At 44.6% G+C, this 16171-nt stretch overlaps 2 protein-coding genes across 2 annotated transcripts; one reads left to right on the forward strand and one right to left on the reverse strand.

Annotated features, from left to right (window-relative positions):
- Window positions 1–147: 147 nt before the first annotated feature.
- Window positions 148–3923, forward strand: LOC310941545 (uncharacterized protein; the record flags this gene model as incomplete). The annotated part of the gene is made up of 5 exons (XM_083906732.1): window positions 148–532; window positions 1007–1168; window positions 1351–1555; window positions 1776–3384; window positions 3417–3923. The coding sequence occupies exons 1-5, from the start codon at window positions 388–390 to the stop codon at window positions 3921–3923; spliced, it is 2628 nt and encodes an 875-aa protein (XP_083762858.1). The 5' UTR covers window positions 148–387.
- Window positions 3924–10019: 6096 nt separating this feature from the next.
- On the reverse strand, window positions 10020–15112 carry cyp17a2 (cytochrome P450, family 17, subfamily A, polypeptide 2; the record flags this gene model as incomplete). Its single annotated transcript, XM_083906733.1, has 9 exons — window positions 10020–10285; window positions 10383–10486; window positions 11682–11851; window positions 11961–12161; window positions 12485–12571; window positions 12869–13098; window positions 13711–13849; window positions 14780–14900; window positions 14976–15112. Coding segments are annotated over 9 exons (1455 nt in total), but the record flags the coding sequence as incomplete, so codon positions are not given.
- Between the last annotated feature and the right edge of the window lie 1059 nt (window positions 15113–16171).

Genomic DNA, 16171 nt, shown 5'->3' on the forward strand with positions numbered 1-16171 from the left:
GGAATTTCTCGCACATTCGCGCGCACTCGTCAGCAGCGCTAATATAATATCGCTTGTTTCTGCGAGTTTTACCTCGCAGTTCATTTGATTATTTTTGGTGCTAACGAACTACAACATTTCCGACTCGCTAGGAATGAGCTAGGCTAGCGGCTGCGTCAGCTGAAGACTAAAGATGTGGATTAGCAGCTAAACGCTAACACTTAAAAAAACAAAAAACCTAACGATCGCACCCACAAGTCAAATTCAGCAATAAAACGTAATAACGTAAAAATGTAGTTCGACTCTGACCCGGGGATCAATTATTTAGTGGCTAACGGCTAGTTAGCTCCTAGTGGTGGTAGCAGGTAGCGGTGGCGCAGGGCTAAGTCCGGGCAGAGCAGGGGCGCAATGGAGTACCACTCCGGTGGCAGCCTGCCCCTGCTGGGGAGACCGCGGTACTGCCCTGGGGCCAATACTAACGGAGGATACCTGTGTGAGACGGGACACTGCTGCGGAGAGACCGGCTGCTGCACCTACTACTACGAACTCTGGTGTAAGTGTCGTCGCACTGTCCTGTTACCACGGTTACGACGTGTAATCATCCAAGTTTTTACTCGTTTCTAGTGACCATCACTTGTCAGAAACAAATTCTCGTAGCTAAGCTAACTGAAACCACAAACAAAGCTAATGATGCCTTGCTAATATTTGCAAGAAATACACAAATACAGTAGTAAAGTAATACAGACTGGTATTTTTCTTTAACTGGTGCTAATTATCAAGCTAAACTTCTTATAGCAGCTACTGTCACTGCTAGCAGCTAAGGTAGCGACTTACTACAGCACCCGACTTCAGCTACTGGAGCAGAAATAGCTGTTTGACTTTAGCAGCTAATGTAGCTGCACCTTGCTACAGTAGCCGCTAAATTCAAACACCAAAGCTACAGTCTGGTTTCAGCCGATTTGTGAGCCGATGGTTCAAACCCAACGACGTTCGTTGGCGTTAATGACTCCTGCATTGTTGTGTTCAGGGTTCTGGCTGCTGTGGACCGTCCTGATCCTGTTCAGCTGCTGCTGCGCCTACAGACACCGTCGAGCCAAACTCAGAGACCAGCAGCAGCAGAGGCAGAGGGAGATCAGCCTGCTGGCCTACCATGGCGCCAGCTCCTACCCGTCCTCCATGCTGGACCTCAGTAAGACCCGTCTGTCTGTCTCAACATCAGGACAATTGACACCGTAGCTACATATGCTAACAAATAACGCAGCACCAGATGCAGATCCAACACCTCAGTTATAACCAATTAACAACCAACACCAATTTAGTTGTCGGTAGTCGTCCCATGTGGATCATTGAAGATTTTACTTCTTTTCCCAGGTTTCCTAGCATCTCTGAAGCTGCCGTCCTATGAGGAGGTAGCGGCTCAGCCGTCCACCCCACCTCCCCCCTACAGCTCGGTTTTCACCGCCCCGCGTTACCCACAGCCGCCGCGCACCGTGGACCCCCACCTGCTCACGCAGCACGGCCCTCTGCTGCACTGCCCGCACAGCGATGGCCCCTCCTCCCTCAGCTCTGACAACAGGTAAAGATGCTAACACGCTACTTCCAAACAGAACGCAGGAGCTGCTGGTCTACTGCTGCCGAGGTAAATCTGAACGAGGCAGCAGTGCGTCAACAACTCCTGTGTCCCTGTGAGCTAAAATCACTGATTTTTCTCGATGGACTTTGGTGTGGGAAAGTGGGCAAGCTATTTTAGACGTTATTGTTTTCCGTCCTTGAACGATGTCCGTCTTTCCCTGCAGCTCCAGTTGTTCCTGTGACTCCTGCTGCCCCTCCTCTCCGTGTAGCTCCTCCCTGTCCGCACCCGTCACATACGAGACAGACACAAGCCACGCCTCCACTCCCAGTGAGGCGGCGCCCCTCACTCTTGACGTCACCATGGAAACCATCACCGCTGCGGCCACACGCTTAGAAGTGAACGAGGAGCGTCGTGCGTCTGAGAGGACGGTCGCCTCGGTGGTCGTGGACGTAGATGACGTTGAAGCTGCCAGAGCTCAGGAACCTCTTGCCACGGACCCATCGGTTCCCGACCAGACTGTTACGGTGGCTGTTGTTACCAGGGCAGCCTCACCACAGCCTTCACCTTCTCCCGGTTCAGAGGTTGCCCTTCCACTTGGAACCGCACCTTCTGTAAAGCAACACCTTGATCTGACACCCAGTGTCGCCACAACCAGCACCTGTAGCTCAAACATACTCTCTAGTCCAAGAGCTGTTGAAGCAGCGCTCCCCTCTGTCCAAGTCATAACCACTGAAGGCCCAGCTGATGGCCTTGAAACTACAGCTTCCCTGAAAACCCCGTCAACGTCAAGCCCTTCTACTCCAACAGAAAGCACTTCTGACAGACCGGGACTCCACTTAACTCTGGAGACCCTTAATCCGGCAAGAACTTTTAATGCAGCCAATGTTCCCTGTAGCCCAGCCTTAGTACCGTCCCCAGATGTTGAAAGAACTTTGGCTCTGATTACAGACTCTGCTGTTCCCCTAATCCTGGATCCAAATCCTGCCCTTGTTCCAATCCCAGCACCTTCAACCCCTCCCCAAGCCTTAACCCCTGTACCTTCCGACCTTTCCCAAGCTACAGTTGCGATACCTTCAAACTCTCCCCCAGCTCTGACCCCGACAAACTTTTTCCAAACACCCTCAAACCTTACTGAAACTCCAGCACCAGTGCCTACAAATCAAGCTGGAGATGCAGTACCTGTAAACCTTCCCCCGTCCCCAGCAGCAGTTTCCTTAACCCTTACACCCCTCCCAGACGTGTTGATGCCAAACCTTAGCCAATTTTCAGAACCAGTACCTTCAAATCTTTGCCCAGAGTCAGTCTCACAAACTAAGGCCACCCTTGTTCCAGATTCTGCATTTCACCCCGTTTCAACTCCTGTACATTCAAACCTCAGCCTAGCCACAGATGCAGCAGCCATGTCCTCCACGTTAGCTTTTTGTAAAAACCCAGACTTGTCCCCTGGGTCTGGTCTCGTTCCGGTAAATCTATGCCTGCCCCAACACCCAGGCACCGTAGCTGTTCCTGCGTCAAGTCTAGATCCGGATGCGGTGCCAGCTGAGTTAGATCCTTGTTCGGTCCTGTCAGCATCTGGTATGATTGGTTCACCACCGTTAAATACCCAAGGTGGATTTAGCGCTGGTGCCGGTTCTAGATCAGGTTCACCCACAGCTCCTACCCCAGTTCTCACCTTCCTAATATCTGCATCCCCTTCCTCCTGCCCAGCCATAAATATAGAGCCCGAAACCTTGTTTGGTCCTTCCCCGTCACCTCCCTCCTCACCCTCCTCCCTTCCCTCTCCCCCATTTCCCTCTTCCATCCTGCCCTCACCTCTAACTCCCTTGCAGCCCCGGTTCTACTCCTGGACCCCCTGACTGCTCTGCACCAATCCGAGAAAGGTGGATCCTCATCTGGCCACGCATCTTCACTCTCCCCGTCACCCCGTGCCACTCAGTCACCTCCAAAACAGACTCTCTTCTCCCCATGTGTGGACGTCTTTGAACCAGGACCTCCTGAGTGGGAGGACGGGGAGGAGCAGGAGGACAACGACGACGACGAGGAAGACGACATGGGAGCCGACGAGAGCCAGTACAGACACCGGCGACTAACGGGTGACTCTGGGATCGAAGTTTGTCGATGTCGGGTAGAGAAGGAAGACGATGAGGAGGAGGAGGATGAGGAGGAGGAGAAAAGGAAGGAGGAGGGCAGGAGAGGAGGAGGAGGGGAAAAGGATAAGAAAGGAGGTGGAAGCACCGATCTTCATGATAGTGTGGACTGTCCCGCGAGAGGTCAGAGAACCGCGGGGGAAGAACTGACACTGTGCACCCCCACCACCACTCCGACATCGGAGGGCAGTGGTGAAGTCGTCATCGTCATGGAGACGGTGTGATTGACAGAGAATGGGCGGAGCTAACCAGTTGGCACCCAAACAAGGGGATGAAGGGAAACTTGTTTTGTAACAGAGAGACTTTGATGAGTTTAGTCAACGTTCGTCAGAACAGCACAGGTATAACACGGATCCGTCATTGGTCTGATCTGAACACTGAAATTTCACTCGGCTGTGGTTCAGGCTCCGGCACGGTGAGATTTGAAAAGGGGGGACGGGGGGGGGGGGGGGGTTAACTCACCTCTGGGCTTGATGAAGTTTTACGACCCACTGAGCTGCGGTCATCAATTTTTGAAATGTCAAGAAAGGGAAAGGAACCCTGCGCTAATGCAGATCCCAGCAGAGTAACTCTGGAGAGCCGAGTCTGCGAAGAGAGAGTGGGCTGAAACGGTTTGTCGCGACGCACCCACGAATCCATTTAGTAACGTTGCATCCGAAAAACTTACAAAAAACTAACTATGGTTCCTCGTGGAGTTTCCTTCGGTCTTTTTCTCTTAAGCACACCGTTTAAAGCTCACATAGAGTGGTCCTGTTGCACATATATGTTAGTTATGGAGGTCTACTTACATACATTAACTTGTTTTTATGGTCAAAAACCTCCTAGTTGCTGTAAACAAGCCGATTTATCTTTCTCTATTCAGATGCGATATTTCAGACAAGAGCCTTCCCAACTGTCTTGTGATTGGCCAGTACCCGGAAGTGACATAATCAGCACACCCGCTCTCAGAAGCGTAGCTCCCCCCTCTGGAACGGCGGATGCATTGCTACTCATTATCAAAACACTGTTTTAACAATGTTTAAAAATAGCTTTGTCACGACTCCCCGGATGTACCCGGACTAGTGCCCGGAGCAGGAGGATCTGCTGTTCAGGAGAACCGCTGTTTACGTAACCGGACCGGGTTTTTTTCAGAGATCTCGCTGAGCCCGAGAATACAATAAAACACAGCGTTCTCAGCAGTGGCTGAACTGCTTGTTTTGAACCTTCAGGGCTTCGTAAACAAGGTAATGACGCAGATACACACTAAAAAACAGCGTTAATTGGAACTTCCAGTCAGATCAAGTTTCAGATTTAGAACTGGAATAGTTCCTCCCAGACGTTTTTTAATTTCCCAGCTTTACCTTTCCGACTTCTGAGGCGACAAGAAACTGAAACGAATACCCAAAAGTTTTCCACCTGTTTAGGTAGGACAACAAATTGGACTGGAATCGAAATATGGGATGTGTAGAACAAGTACGAAACTCAGAAGACACTTCTGTCGTCCACTTCAGATCCACTTTTGTCTTGGCCCAGTAATCCCACCGGTGCCACGCAAACTGACGTCGCAAACGTCGCAAAATTATTCACGTCTCTGCCTCCTGTATCGTAAACACGGCGCGCGCGCGTCGTCGACATCGCGTCTGTGCGTCGCTAGCGATAAAAGAGCGACTTAAAATAGTTGCAGAAGCGGCCTCGCTCGATGACGGAGGTTTTGGAAACGTTTCGGGGACAAACCATTTTGAACAGATGTAGGAGGATGAATCACCGAGACTTGACAGAGGGGAGCGTGATTCACTCAGCTTTAGAGACGACTTTGACGAAGAAGTCTGTCAGGAAACTGGAGAGGCAGCTCCTCAACTCCAATCCTGAGTATGGAAGTTTTCACAGTAGAGAGAGGGGGGGGGGGGGTCGGTCGGTTTCCTGTGCGTCGGCAGAGAAAACCGTCTTTTGTATCAAACAGAGAGCGAACAATGGTCGCTGTTAGTGAGAAACAAAGCACCAAACAGAACGGAGACATGTCATCATCGCTCCCGTCTTTGTCTCTTTCTGCGATGGAAGATGTCGCACGCGGAGAAGACGTCATCGGCCCCAAACGCACACAAAAACACTTTCAGTCCTCGTCTCGGCTCGCAAGACGGCTCTCCAGAATCCGCCGTTTAAAACGAAATCGAGTCAAAAAAAATCCAACCAGTGAAGCTCTTTCAGGGTCGAGAAACCTCCGATCCGCTTTATTTTTCCGTCCATTGTTGTAACATATGAATGTTTGGTACACCGTCAGGATCGTGTCAATAATGTTGATATTTTGTGCCAGAAAGACTTAAAGGTAGAGTATATTTTGTCAATGACAGAGTGTTAGTTACATTTGTATTGTACATGATGGCGTGTTTATAACCCAACAGAGAGTGTGAATTAGTGATGAGCAATATTTTTCATCAGCAAGAGTCTGTAGCCGTTTTTTCAGACGTGAAGTCCGCATTTATTTGGTGCGGGGGGGGGGGGGGACATTGTCCGGAGTTTGTTGTTTACTCGCGGGGGAGTTCTAACCGGGAGAAATCCCGGAGCGAGAATTTGTGTTCTCGACTCACCCGAGAATCTCCGGACTTTACCGCATGTCTGAGAGCAGCTTGTGTGTAAATAAGCCGGTTACGATGGAGTGCGGCGCGGGTGGACGCGTCAACGTTGTTGGGTGAAAACCTCGCAACTCTAAAAAAAAGTTTCGATTTGGCTAAAATATTCTACGATTCGGTCAACTGATTACGCAATTCTTTTTTTTTTATCGTATTGGCTTTTTTGTCCACACTCTTAACCCTTTTGGGGGACCTAAGCCGCTTTTTTGCTAGGCTAAAAAAAAAACCCGCTTTTTGTGGTAGCGTTACAGCGCCACATCACAGGCCTAGCATATGTACGCCAGCATTGGGGTTTTTATTGTCGCCGTATTGGGAAATAGAGGTTTTTACCCAACAACCGCGCGCGCGCGCACGCACGCACGCACGTCTGGTTTTTAGAAACGAGTCGTTTCCGACGCGAAGGCACGACGTTACACGTTTGTAATAGTTTTTGATTGTCATGTGTAATAATCTTCGTATAGGACATAACATACCGTTGTCCGAGTCGTCACTCTCAACGAAAAAGGTGAGCGGTGTCTCTGCTTTTTTTTTTATTTTAAACCCGCTCCCACAAAGTGCACTTGTTTTTGCAGATTTTTGTGTAAGTGTGCGCGAGAACGTTTTCGCTAACGTGTGCTGATCCAGACCAGATATCGGAGTGGGTTGATGTTCTCGGACAAATATCTTATTCGGACTGGATTTTTGCCAGCAGGGGGAGGACGGCGAGGGGTACAACAACTGCGGTAATAATATCAACGTTAAAAATTACTTGAATCAGGAAGAAGCTGCTCCCACTTTTACGTAACTTAAAAGGAAGTAAAAAAAAACAATATCTCACCCTCAGACGGGTTGAATCACCAAAGAGCGCCGCACCCTCGAAGGTCAATCCGGTCCGAACGGGTCAGAAAGTTCTTGAGGCAATATCATTTAGGAGAAAAGTGATGTTCTCAGGTCCTCGTGTAACCACGGCACCCGTGCAGCGGTCATCCCGACCCGCCGGGTTGTTTTGGGTCACCTGTATCATCACTTCGTCTCCACTGAAATGACGTTGAATGATTCTTAAACCCTGTGTCCATGCTGCATCACAACACTGAGGACAATTGGTAAGACATAATTGGAAAGACGTACCCACACACGAGGGACACCGATGACGGGACGGAGCCGCGTTCGGACAAAAAAAGCGACGTCCCGCCGTGGGAAGGACTCAACGGAGCGGGCGATAATTTCCGACTGATTCACTCACAGATGGATGTTTTGTGCACAAGATTGGGGGAAAAAAAAAAGAGCCAATCTTTCTTTTTCTAAAGAATCTGTGGGTAAATTCACAAACATGGGAATCTCAGTCTGGGTCTTCAGCCAGTGTGGACTTTGAGGAGCTCAGACAAAACATGGGACGCTGATTTTTCTGAGACTGAGGTCAAAAATTCAAATGAACCGAGGCAAAGTTTACGCCTGTGGACTGGGACGTTTGTAGAGGCCGAGGAACCTCCTGGAGAACCTCCTGGAGAACCTCCTGGAGAACCTCCTGGAGAACGCTCAAGGGTGACACCGAGCCGTCGATATTGTGGTTGATGTTGTGGTTAATGGTGTTTTTTTTTTTTTGACCTGAACTAATAAGGTTATACTGTATATCTCCATGGTTACAGAGTGCCATTTCTACTTGACAACTGTTATAACTTAGTGTTAGATAGAGCTGTTCTCGCTCTGCGTGGGTGCGAGCTTTCCACCGGAATGACTGGAGAAATGTCTGGAACGTGTGTGTTTTTCCCTAGCTCAGGTTTCCCAAAGGCTTCGCAACTGTCCGATCAGCCTCGCGAAAGGAAAACGCGTTTCGTTCACGAGGATTTTGATCCAGATTATCTCGCAATCCACCAAGCGTTGACGTCCGGGAGTGCTAAGGCGACACGGGCGTTGGGAATCAACGAAAGACCTAAGATTTAAGTATATACGATATGTACGATAAAAGGTCGGTTGGTCACCACGCTCTTAGAAATAAGAGTGCTTTAGTAGAACCTTATAAGAACCATAAAGGTTCTACCTACCAAGAACCCTTTTAAAACCCATTATTCAGAAGAAGGGTTTTAAAGGGTTCTCTGGATCAAAATGGTTCTTACTGGAACCATTAGTGTTACCAAGAACCCTTGAAAAACCCTTTCTTCGGGAAAGGGTTCTTCAGAAGCAAATGGTTCCAGGTAGAACCTCAGCCCTTGTAGATGGACACTTTTGTAACCCTTATTTCTAAGAGCGCAGAACCTTCTGCGACCTTAAATTTGAAGCTACAAAGCTTAAGAGAGAGGATTCTGGCATTTGTTCACCTCCATGTAGCGTAACAGTAAGGTTGAGGGTTTAATTCCCACTTGAGTTCGGGACGTCAGCGCTGACTTGGCACTGTGACACATTCAGGGACAAAAATCTTTAAAGGGTTTGGCAGATTTGAGGCTGGTGTTCGGGCCGAGCTAAGTTTTTGAAAACCTGGTGTTTTTCTTGTTGAGTTGTTTTTTTTTTTCGTCTAATTCGGTTGGACAAAAATATTCAAAATATAGTCCTCTCTTAGAGGTTCACGCTGACTGGATTCAAGTACAAGTACAAGGCTGGATTTTCTTTAAGTTTGTAAAGCTTGGATGAGTCCTCGGGTGACTTGTTTGGATATTTTTCGGGTTTTTTTGCGAAAAAAAAACTGCAAAAATTCCAATTAGCACAAAACTGAACCAACTTGAGACTTGAACCCAGTCAAGGTTTTAGACTTCAAACTGTGTTTTGCCTCTTTCATTAACATTTAGACCGGAAACGGCTCCCCCCTGTGGTGTTTGACGAAACTACTTAAGCCCCGCCCGCCGTCTGAGGGACGCTTTCGTCTCGTCATCTCTTCTCTTCTGTCCTTTTCTGCATGAGGTTTCTGTCCGAGTCGCCGAAGGCAGCAGAGAAGAGATCGGCCGTTTAAAAACCCTGTCGTCATATATTGATGATAATAATGCGAATTATTAGTATTGTCTAATTACTAGTAAGTGTGTGTGTGTGTATGTATGTGTGTGTGTGTGTGTGTTTGATCTAACTAAACCAGCCTGTTCTAACAGTGTGTGAAGATAAACTGAATAAAACTATCAAATCCATCACGTCCGTCTTCGTTTGTTCAAAAAAAACCAACACAATCAGACGATCGATCAGTGATTCTTGATCCAAACACAAAAGATCAGTTTAATTTAACTCGATTCAGGTTCAAATGAGTTAGCACAGCATTAGCTATACGCTGCAAACGTTTAGTGCTAGTGGCGCTAATGGTGTTAGCGTTAGCGAAACAAATTTTGTTTTTCTCATTCTCCTAAAAAACCAGGAAACATTTGCGCACACTTGCACCGCTAATGCGACACGTTTACACTGAATATTTAGTAGCATTAGCTAGATTAGCTATTTAAAATCAACCTGCTACAATGTTATGATATGTTAGCCAAAGTTAGAATCAACTAAAGGTTATTTTTGCCAGATAAATGAAAGACGATCACATCTTTGATAAAATTGGCCACATAAGAAAAGAAGCTAATATTGTTAAAGTGACGGGTTTTCGAAATGTTAGCTTATATTAGCATTGCGAATTAACACTTTGTGCCACAATTTTTATGAAGTTAATATTTATTTATTTCATAAAACAAAAGCAGGTTTATCATTTCTTTGCTATTATTTCTTTCATTTAATCGGTCCATCAGGATTTAATTAGCACACAAAATTTTGGGTTTGTTTTTACTTAGCCCCGCCCTCCCACCCTGCCCTCGGCGTGACAACGACCTGATACGGTAACGGCTGCAGGACCACGCCCAGCCGCCCCTGCAGGTTGGGCGGGGAAACCCCTTCTGGCCGACTGAAGCTCATTCGCTGGAGCAGCGACGCCAAAAAGAGGAAGAGCTCCAGCCTGGCCAACGATTCGCCGACGCAGACCCGAGGCCCCGCCCCAAAGGGCAGGAAGCAGGGGGGGGTGAGTCGTTGACCCTGGTCGTCAAGGAAACGATCTGGTAAAAGTAGGGAAAAAATTACAAAAATTATGTTTAGAGTTGTTTTTTTTTGTTTAATTAAAGCAGCTAAAGGTGATATTTTTGTTTGTTTAACCTGGGTTAAAAAGGTCAGGTTTGTCCCAGTGTTGAGGGTCGTGGTGAATCGACCACATGTTGATCAACACACGAGTCCCACAGGGAACACGGTGACCTCCGATACTGCAGGGAAAAAACATCTTTGTTTATGTTTGCGGTTACGTTTTTCTAACATTAGTAATGTTTTTATTTTTTTTGACTGTTTGTCGTAATGTCTGCAAAAATGTGTTACGACACGCTTATGTTAGCAACTTGTTTTTCACAACATTAGTATGCTAGTAACATGTTTTTGGTGTTAGGTTTCAAAAAGTTTTTCTAACGTTAGTAACTTGTGGGTTTTTTTTTTTTTTAACGTTTTTTTGTAATTTTATCAAAAATATTTTCGGAACGTTAGCAACTTTTTTTTGTTCAGCTTTTTTGTAATTTCATCAAAAATATTTTCGGAAAATATTTTCAGAACGTTAGCAACTTTTTTTTTTTGTTCAGCTTTTTTGTAATGTTACAAAAAAATATTATCTTAATATATTTTCGGAATGTTAGTAACTTGTTTTTTTTAACGTTTTTTTGGAATGTCACCAAAAATATTTTCTTAAAATATTTTCGGAATGTTAGCAGTTTGTTTTATTTTGTTAAGCTTTTTTGTAATGTTACCAAAATATTTCCGTAACTTTAGCAACTTTAGCGTTTGCTTTTTTTTTAATGTCAAAAAACGACATTTTTGCAGCATGATTAGCATCATTTTAAGAACATGTTTTTTTGATTAAAAAAAGTAGCTCTAACCCTTTTTTGGGAAATGTTGAGTACGAACAGAATGCTTCACCCCTGAGCATGAATAAGCCATAAATTTGCTAAAAATCACTTTCAAAGTTAGGTTGGTTTCTTGTTCATCTACACCAGGGGTCACCAACCTTTTTGAGACAGAGAGCTACCTGAAGGGTAAAAAATAATATGGAGGGCTACCATATAATATTTTTTTGTTTGTTTACCATTTAAATGGTTAATATTATGCATTCAACTGCATACACATTCATTCCAGTGCTTACTCCCAACGATTACCAGTTTTTATAAACAATATCAAAGATATTTTACTGAGCGATCATACGGATACATGCAAGTGAGGTGAAGTGAAGTGAGCCCGCGGGCACCGTATTGGCTGCCTGCGGGCTACCAGGTGCCCGCGGGCACCACGTTGGTGACCCCTGATCTACACAGTGGCCCCCTGGTGGACTGCACAGTTACTGCCACCAGGTGGTGACTTTGAGGCCGAGAAAAAGATAGTGACACATTGGTGGTCAGGTGGTTTCAGGTGGACGTTTACCTGCTGTGGGTCATGGCCGTGTGGGGGATCAGGACAGGACTGACCGGTCGGATCCTCATCCCCTCGTTGATGACGCAGTCCAGATACGGCAGTCGACCGCGGTCCGACGCGTTCACCGCCCGCTCGCCGCCGACGTTCTCGTCCAACTCCCTCTGCGCTCGACGCTGCACCTGATCGTTTTCACAAGAACATCGATCGACGTGTTCATCATCATCACGACTCAGCGTCTCGTGATGATGATGATGATGATGACGATGACGACGGTGTGGGTGTTCTTACCTCCGGGTGGTGCAGCAGGTAGGCCACGATCCACAGCAGGGTGGTGGACGTCGTCTCCACTCCGGCTCCAAAAGCCTCGGCCGCCGTCATGAGGACGTGGTCGTCCGTTATCTGCTCGCCGTCCGAGCCGGACGACCTGCTCGTCTTGCCCTTCAGCAAGGCATCCAGAAGGTCACGGGGGTCGCCGTCACTCAGCGTAGCCTGGATGTGTGTGTGTGTGTGTGTGTCAAAGAGGCGACCATGGATTCATTTTGTTCCAACAGGAAGGTGAAGTTTGTAAAGCGCTCACTCTCCCACACCAAAGCCCATAGAGAAAATCAATGATTTTAACTTCACAGCACACAGTAGCTGTTGATCCAGCAGCTCCTGTGTCCCCTTGAGCTAAAATCACTGATTTTCTCTATGGGGTTTGGTGTGGGAGAGTGAGCGCTTTACAAACTTCACTTTCCTGTTGGAAAAGTCTGTCTGACAGTGAGATGAAACCCTGAACTGTCCCTTTAAAGCCTTGGCCGTGTTTGTGTTACCTTGTGTTCGTCCAGTTTGTGAGTCAGCAGTCGATCTCTGACCGTGATGCAGTCCTTCAGTTTACTGAGAGACTTGTTAGGAAAGAACTGAAGGACAGACAAACATGGATAAACAAAAACATTTGTATGTAAAAAAAATTTACTAAAAAAAAAAACTTTTTTATAAAAAACATTTTTTCTTTTATTAAAAAAAAATTAACATTTTTTTAATGAAGATTTTTTTTTTACTAAAATGATTTTCTATATAAAAAAAATGTCATTAAAAATTTTTTTTTTTTCATTAAAAAATAAAAAACAATTTTTCATTCAACACGTAAAAAAAAAATTCAAAAAAAAAAAATTGGGACATTTTTTTAATATCAAAAACGCGTCTGGTCCACGCACCTTCATCCACGGGTAAATGTCCACCAGTCCTCCTCTGGCGATCGTCTCCACGATGCCGTCGTTGTATCGCAGCACCTCCTGCAGCTCTGCGTCGCCGTGTCGATAGGTGGCGCTGAACACCAGCGTGCACACGACGTTGGTGACGGCCCTGGTGATCGCGGCGGACGGGTCGAAGCCACGCCCCCCGCCGGACAACAGCTCCACGCACAGACTGTCCACGGAGGACAGAACTGAACAGACAGAAATATTATCACATTATTTCTCTGAGGTTTGTTGTTATTTTTCACTTCATCATAAACATCATCATAATAAAATTAAAAGTATGAAAATAATGATTTTATTCAACATATCTTTATTTTTTATTATTATTGATGTTTATTTTTAACAAAGTAGATTCGTTCATTTGTTTATTTCTAAAAAGAGAACTGTAAGAAACTTTAAAACATACTTTAAAACCTCTTTAAAAAACGTTTTTAAAAAAACTTTGAAGAAGAACCTTAAAAGGAAACTAAACATAAAAAAAAAAAAAAAACCTTAAAGAAGTTTTTTCTTAAATAAGAACCTTAAAAATAAGACTTTAAAGTCCTTTAAAACCTCTTTAAAAACTTTTTTTTTAATCTTAAAAAGAAACCTTTAAAAAACATTAAAAACCCTTAAAGAAACTTTAAAAAACTTAAAACAATATAAAACTTAAAAAACCTAAAATGAAGCCTTGAAAAACACATTTAAACCCCTTAAAAAAATAAATCATGTTTTGTGTTTTAAGAGTAAATTATAAGATATAACTTTTTTTTAATAATAAAATAAATAATAAAGGGGGCGTGGCTAATGAGGGACAGTACCGATGTCCTGCAGGCGAGCGCTTCCTTCTCCGAACAGAGTGAAGGAGTTGTGGACGAGGCGACGGTGCAACTTCCAGAGAGGAGAGTAGTCGGAGAAGGCGATGTCTTTACCTCCTCTGGTCAGCAGGTCAGTGGTCACCTGGACACACGCCATTAAAAAAACAAAAAAAACAACATATACCGCAACAACGTTGCAGTATACTGAGGACCAGTGATGGTTTTTAACCAACAAAGTGAGGACATTTTCACAAAGCGAGGACATTTTGGCCGGTCCTCACTTTCTTTTCATTGAAATCACTTCCTTAGGTTGTAAACGTGCGATACTCTGTTTTTAACACCTCAATTTGGTGCAAAAAGCCGTTTTCCAGGCCTGGTGTTTCACACACTTTTTGCTCTGGGGCTCCACCTGCAGACATTTTATTGTACTGCAGTTAGTAGTCAACAAAGTGAGGTAATTTTTTCGGATTGAGGACATTTTTGACCGGTCCTCACTTTTTTTTTCATTGAAATCCCTTCCTTAGGTTGCTATAACATGCTATACTCATACTCATACTATACTATTTGTCAAAAAAGAAATTCAAATTTTGGACGACATAGTATAGTATGACGTTTGTGTCACATTTTGGACCAAATTTTTTTGGTCAAATTTTGGGTAAAAAATTTTTTGTCAAATTTTGGGTAAAACATTTTTTGTCAAATTTTGGGTAACATTTTTTTTGTCAAATTTTGGGTAAAAAAATGTTTTGTCAAATGTTGGACAAATTTTTTTTTTTCAAAATTGTTTTCAACTTTTGGATGACATAGTATAGTATGACGTTTTTGTAAAATTTTGGACCAAAAAAAATAATAAAAAAAATAATCGAAAAAGTTTTCCAGCCCTTTTTGCTCTGGGGCTCTACCTGCAGACATTTTATGGTACTGCAACCAGTAGTTCTTTGTAGATGTCATTCATGAAGTAGACATTTGTAATTGTGTTGATTTATAAAGTGGAAATGCTGGTCCTCAGTATGCAGCAAGTACAAGAATGTGTGTGTGTGTGTGTGTGTGTGTGTGTGTGTGTGTGTGTCACCATGCTGGGTCGTCCAGCGAAGTCTCTCCCTCTCTGCAGCAGGACTTCTTTGGCGTGTTGGTGGTCGTTGATCACCACAGTGAAGTGAGGACCGAGGTACATGGAGAACACGGAGCCGTACCTGAAACACACACACACACACATTACACATTAGGACCAGGTTTTGGGCTCCATGTGGACTTCAGGTTTGTCTCACCTGTGGGCGAGCTGGGAGAAGAGCAGGTGAGGGGGGAGGCGTCGGCTCAGCCAGGGGAGGCTGCCGAGGACGGGCAGCCTGGGGAGGCAGGGGAGGGAGCATCGAGGAGGAGGAGGAGGAGGAGGTGAAGAGGAAGAGCGACGACGAGAGGTCAGGTAAAAGACGACGATGACGAGGAGGAAGAAGAGGAGGACGAGAGGAGAGAGAAGGAGAGAGGAGAGGAGACGAGTGAACATGGCGGCGAGGAGGGAGAGAGTGAGCGGAGGAGGTGGAGAGGAGCTGGTTTTAATGTGAGGGAGGAACCTTGAAGAGGTCCGAGGTCGTGTGTGTGTGTGTGTGTGTGTGTGTGTGTGTGTGTGTGTGTGCGTGTGCGTGTGCGTGTGTGTGTGTGTGTGTGTTGCTCAGCCTTCATGTTTTTATCTGTGTGACCTTAAAGCACAGACCACGTCAAATCTAAAATAAAACAACAACAAAAAACTACGGAAGCCCTGAAAGTCCTAAAACCCTTTTGGAAAAGAAGAATTTGAAAAGAAATGTTTAAAAAAAAAACCTTAAAGAAACTTTAAAATCCCTTAAAGAAACTTTTAAATCCCTTAAAGAAACTTTAAAATCCCTTAAAGAAACTTTCAAAAAACCTTAAAGAAACAAAAAACCTTGAAGAAACTTTTAAATCCCTTAAAGAAACTTTTAAATCCCTTAAAGAAACTTTAAAAATCCCTTATAGAAACTTTTAAAAACCCTTAAAGAAACTTTTAAATCCCTTAAAGAAACTTTCAAAAAACCTTAAAGAAACAAAAAACCTTAAATAAACTTTTAAATCCCTTAAATAAACTTTTAAAAACCCTTAAAGAAACTTTCAAAAAACCTTCAAGAAACTTTAAAATCCCTTAAAGAAACTTTAAAACCCCTTAAAGAACTTTTAAAAACCCTTAAAGGAACTTTAAAAACCTTAAAGAAACGTTTAAAATCACATAAAGAAACTTAAAAAAAAAAACTTAAAGAAACTTTAAAAAAAACCCTGAAAGAAATATTTGAACTGATTAAATAAATACTATAAAGTATTTGATATTTTTGTACGCTAGCAATATTTGTCAGGAAAAAAACATCAAATTTGTGTAAAGAAACAAAACAAAAGTTTGTCTGAAATTCATCGTCGCTCGTGAGTTCTGATTGAATATCGCATCACAATCGATTTT

Source organism: Microchirus variegatus, assembly GCF_963457635.1.
Source record: "Microchirus variegatus genome assembly, chromosome: 20".
In the NCBI taxonomy this organism is placed as follows: Eukaryota; Metazoa; Chordata; class Actinopteri; order Pleuronectiformes; family Soleidae; genus Microchirus; species Microchirus variegatus.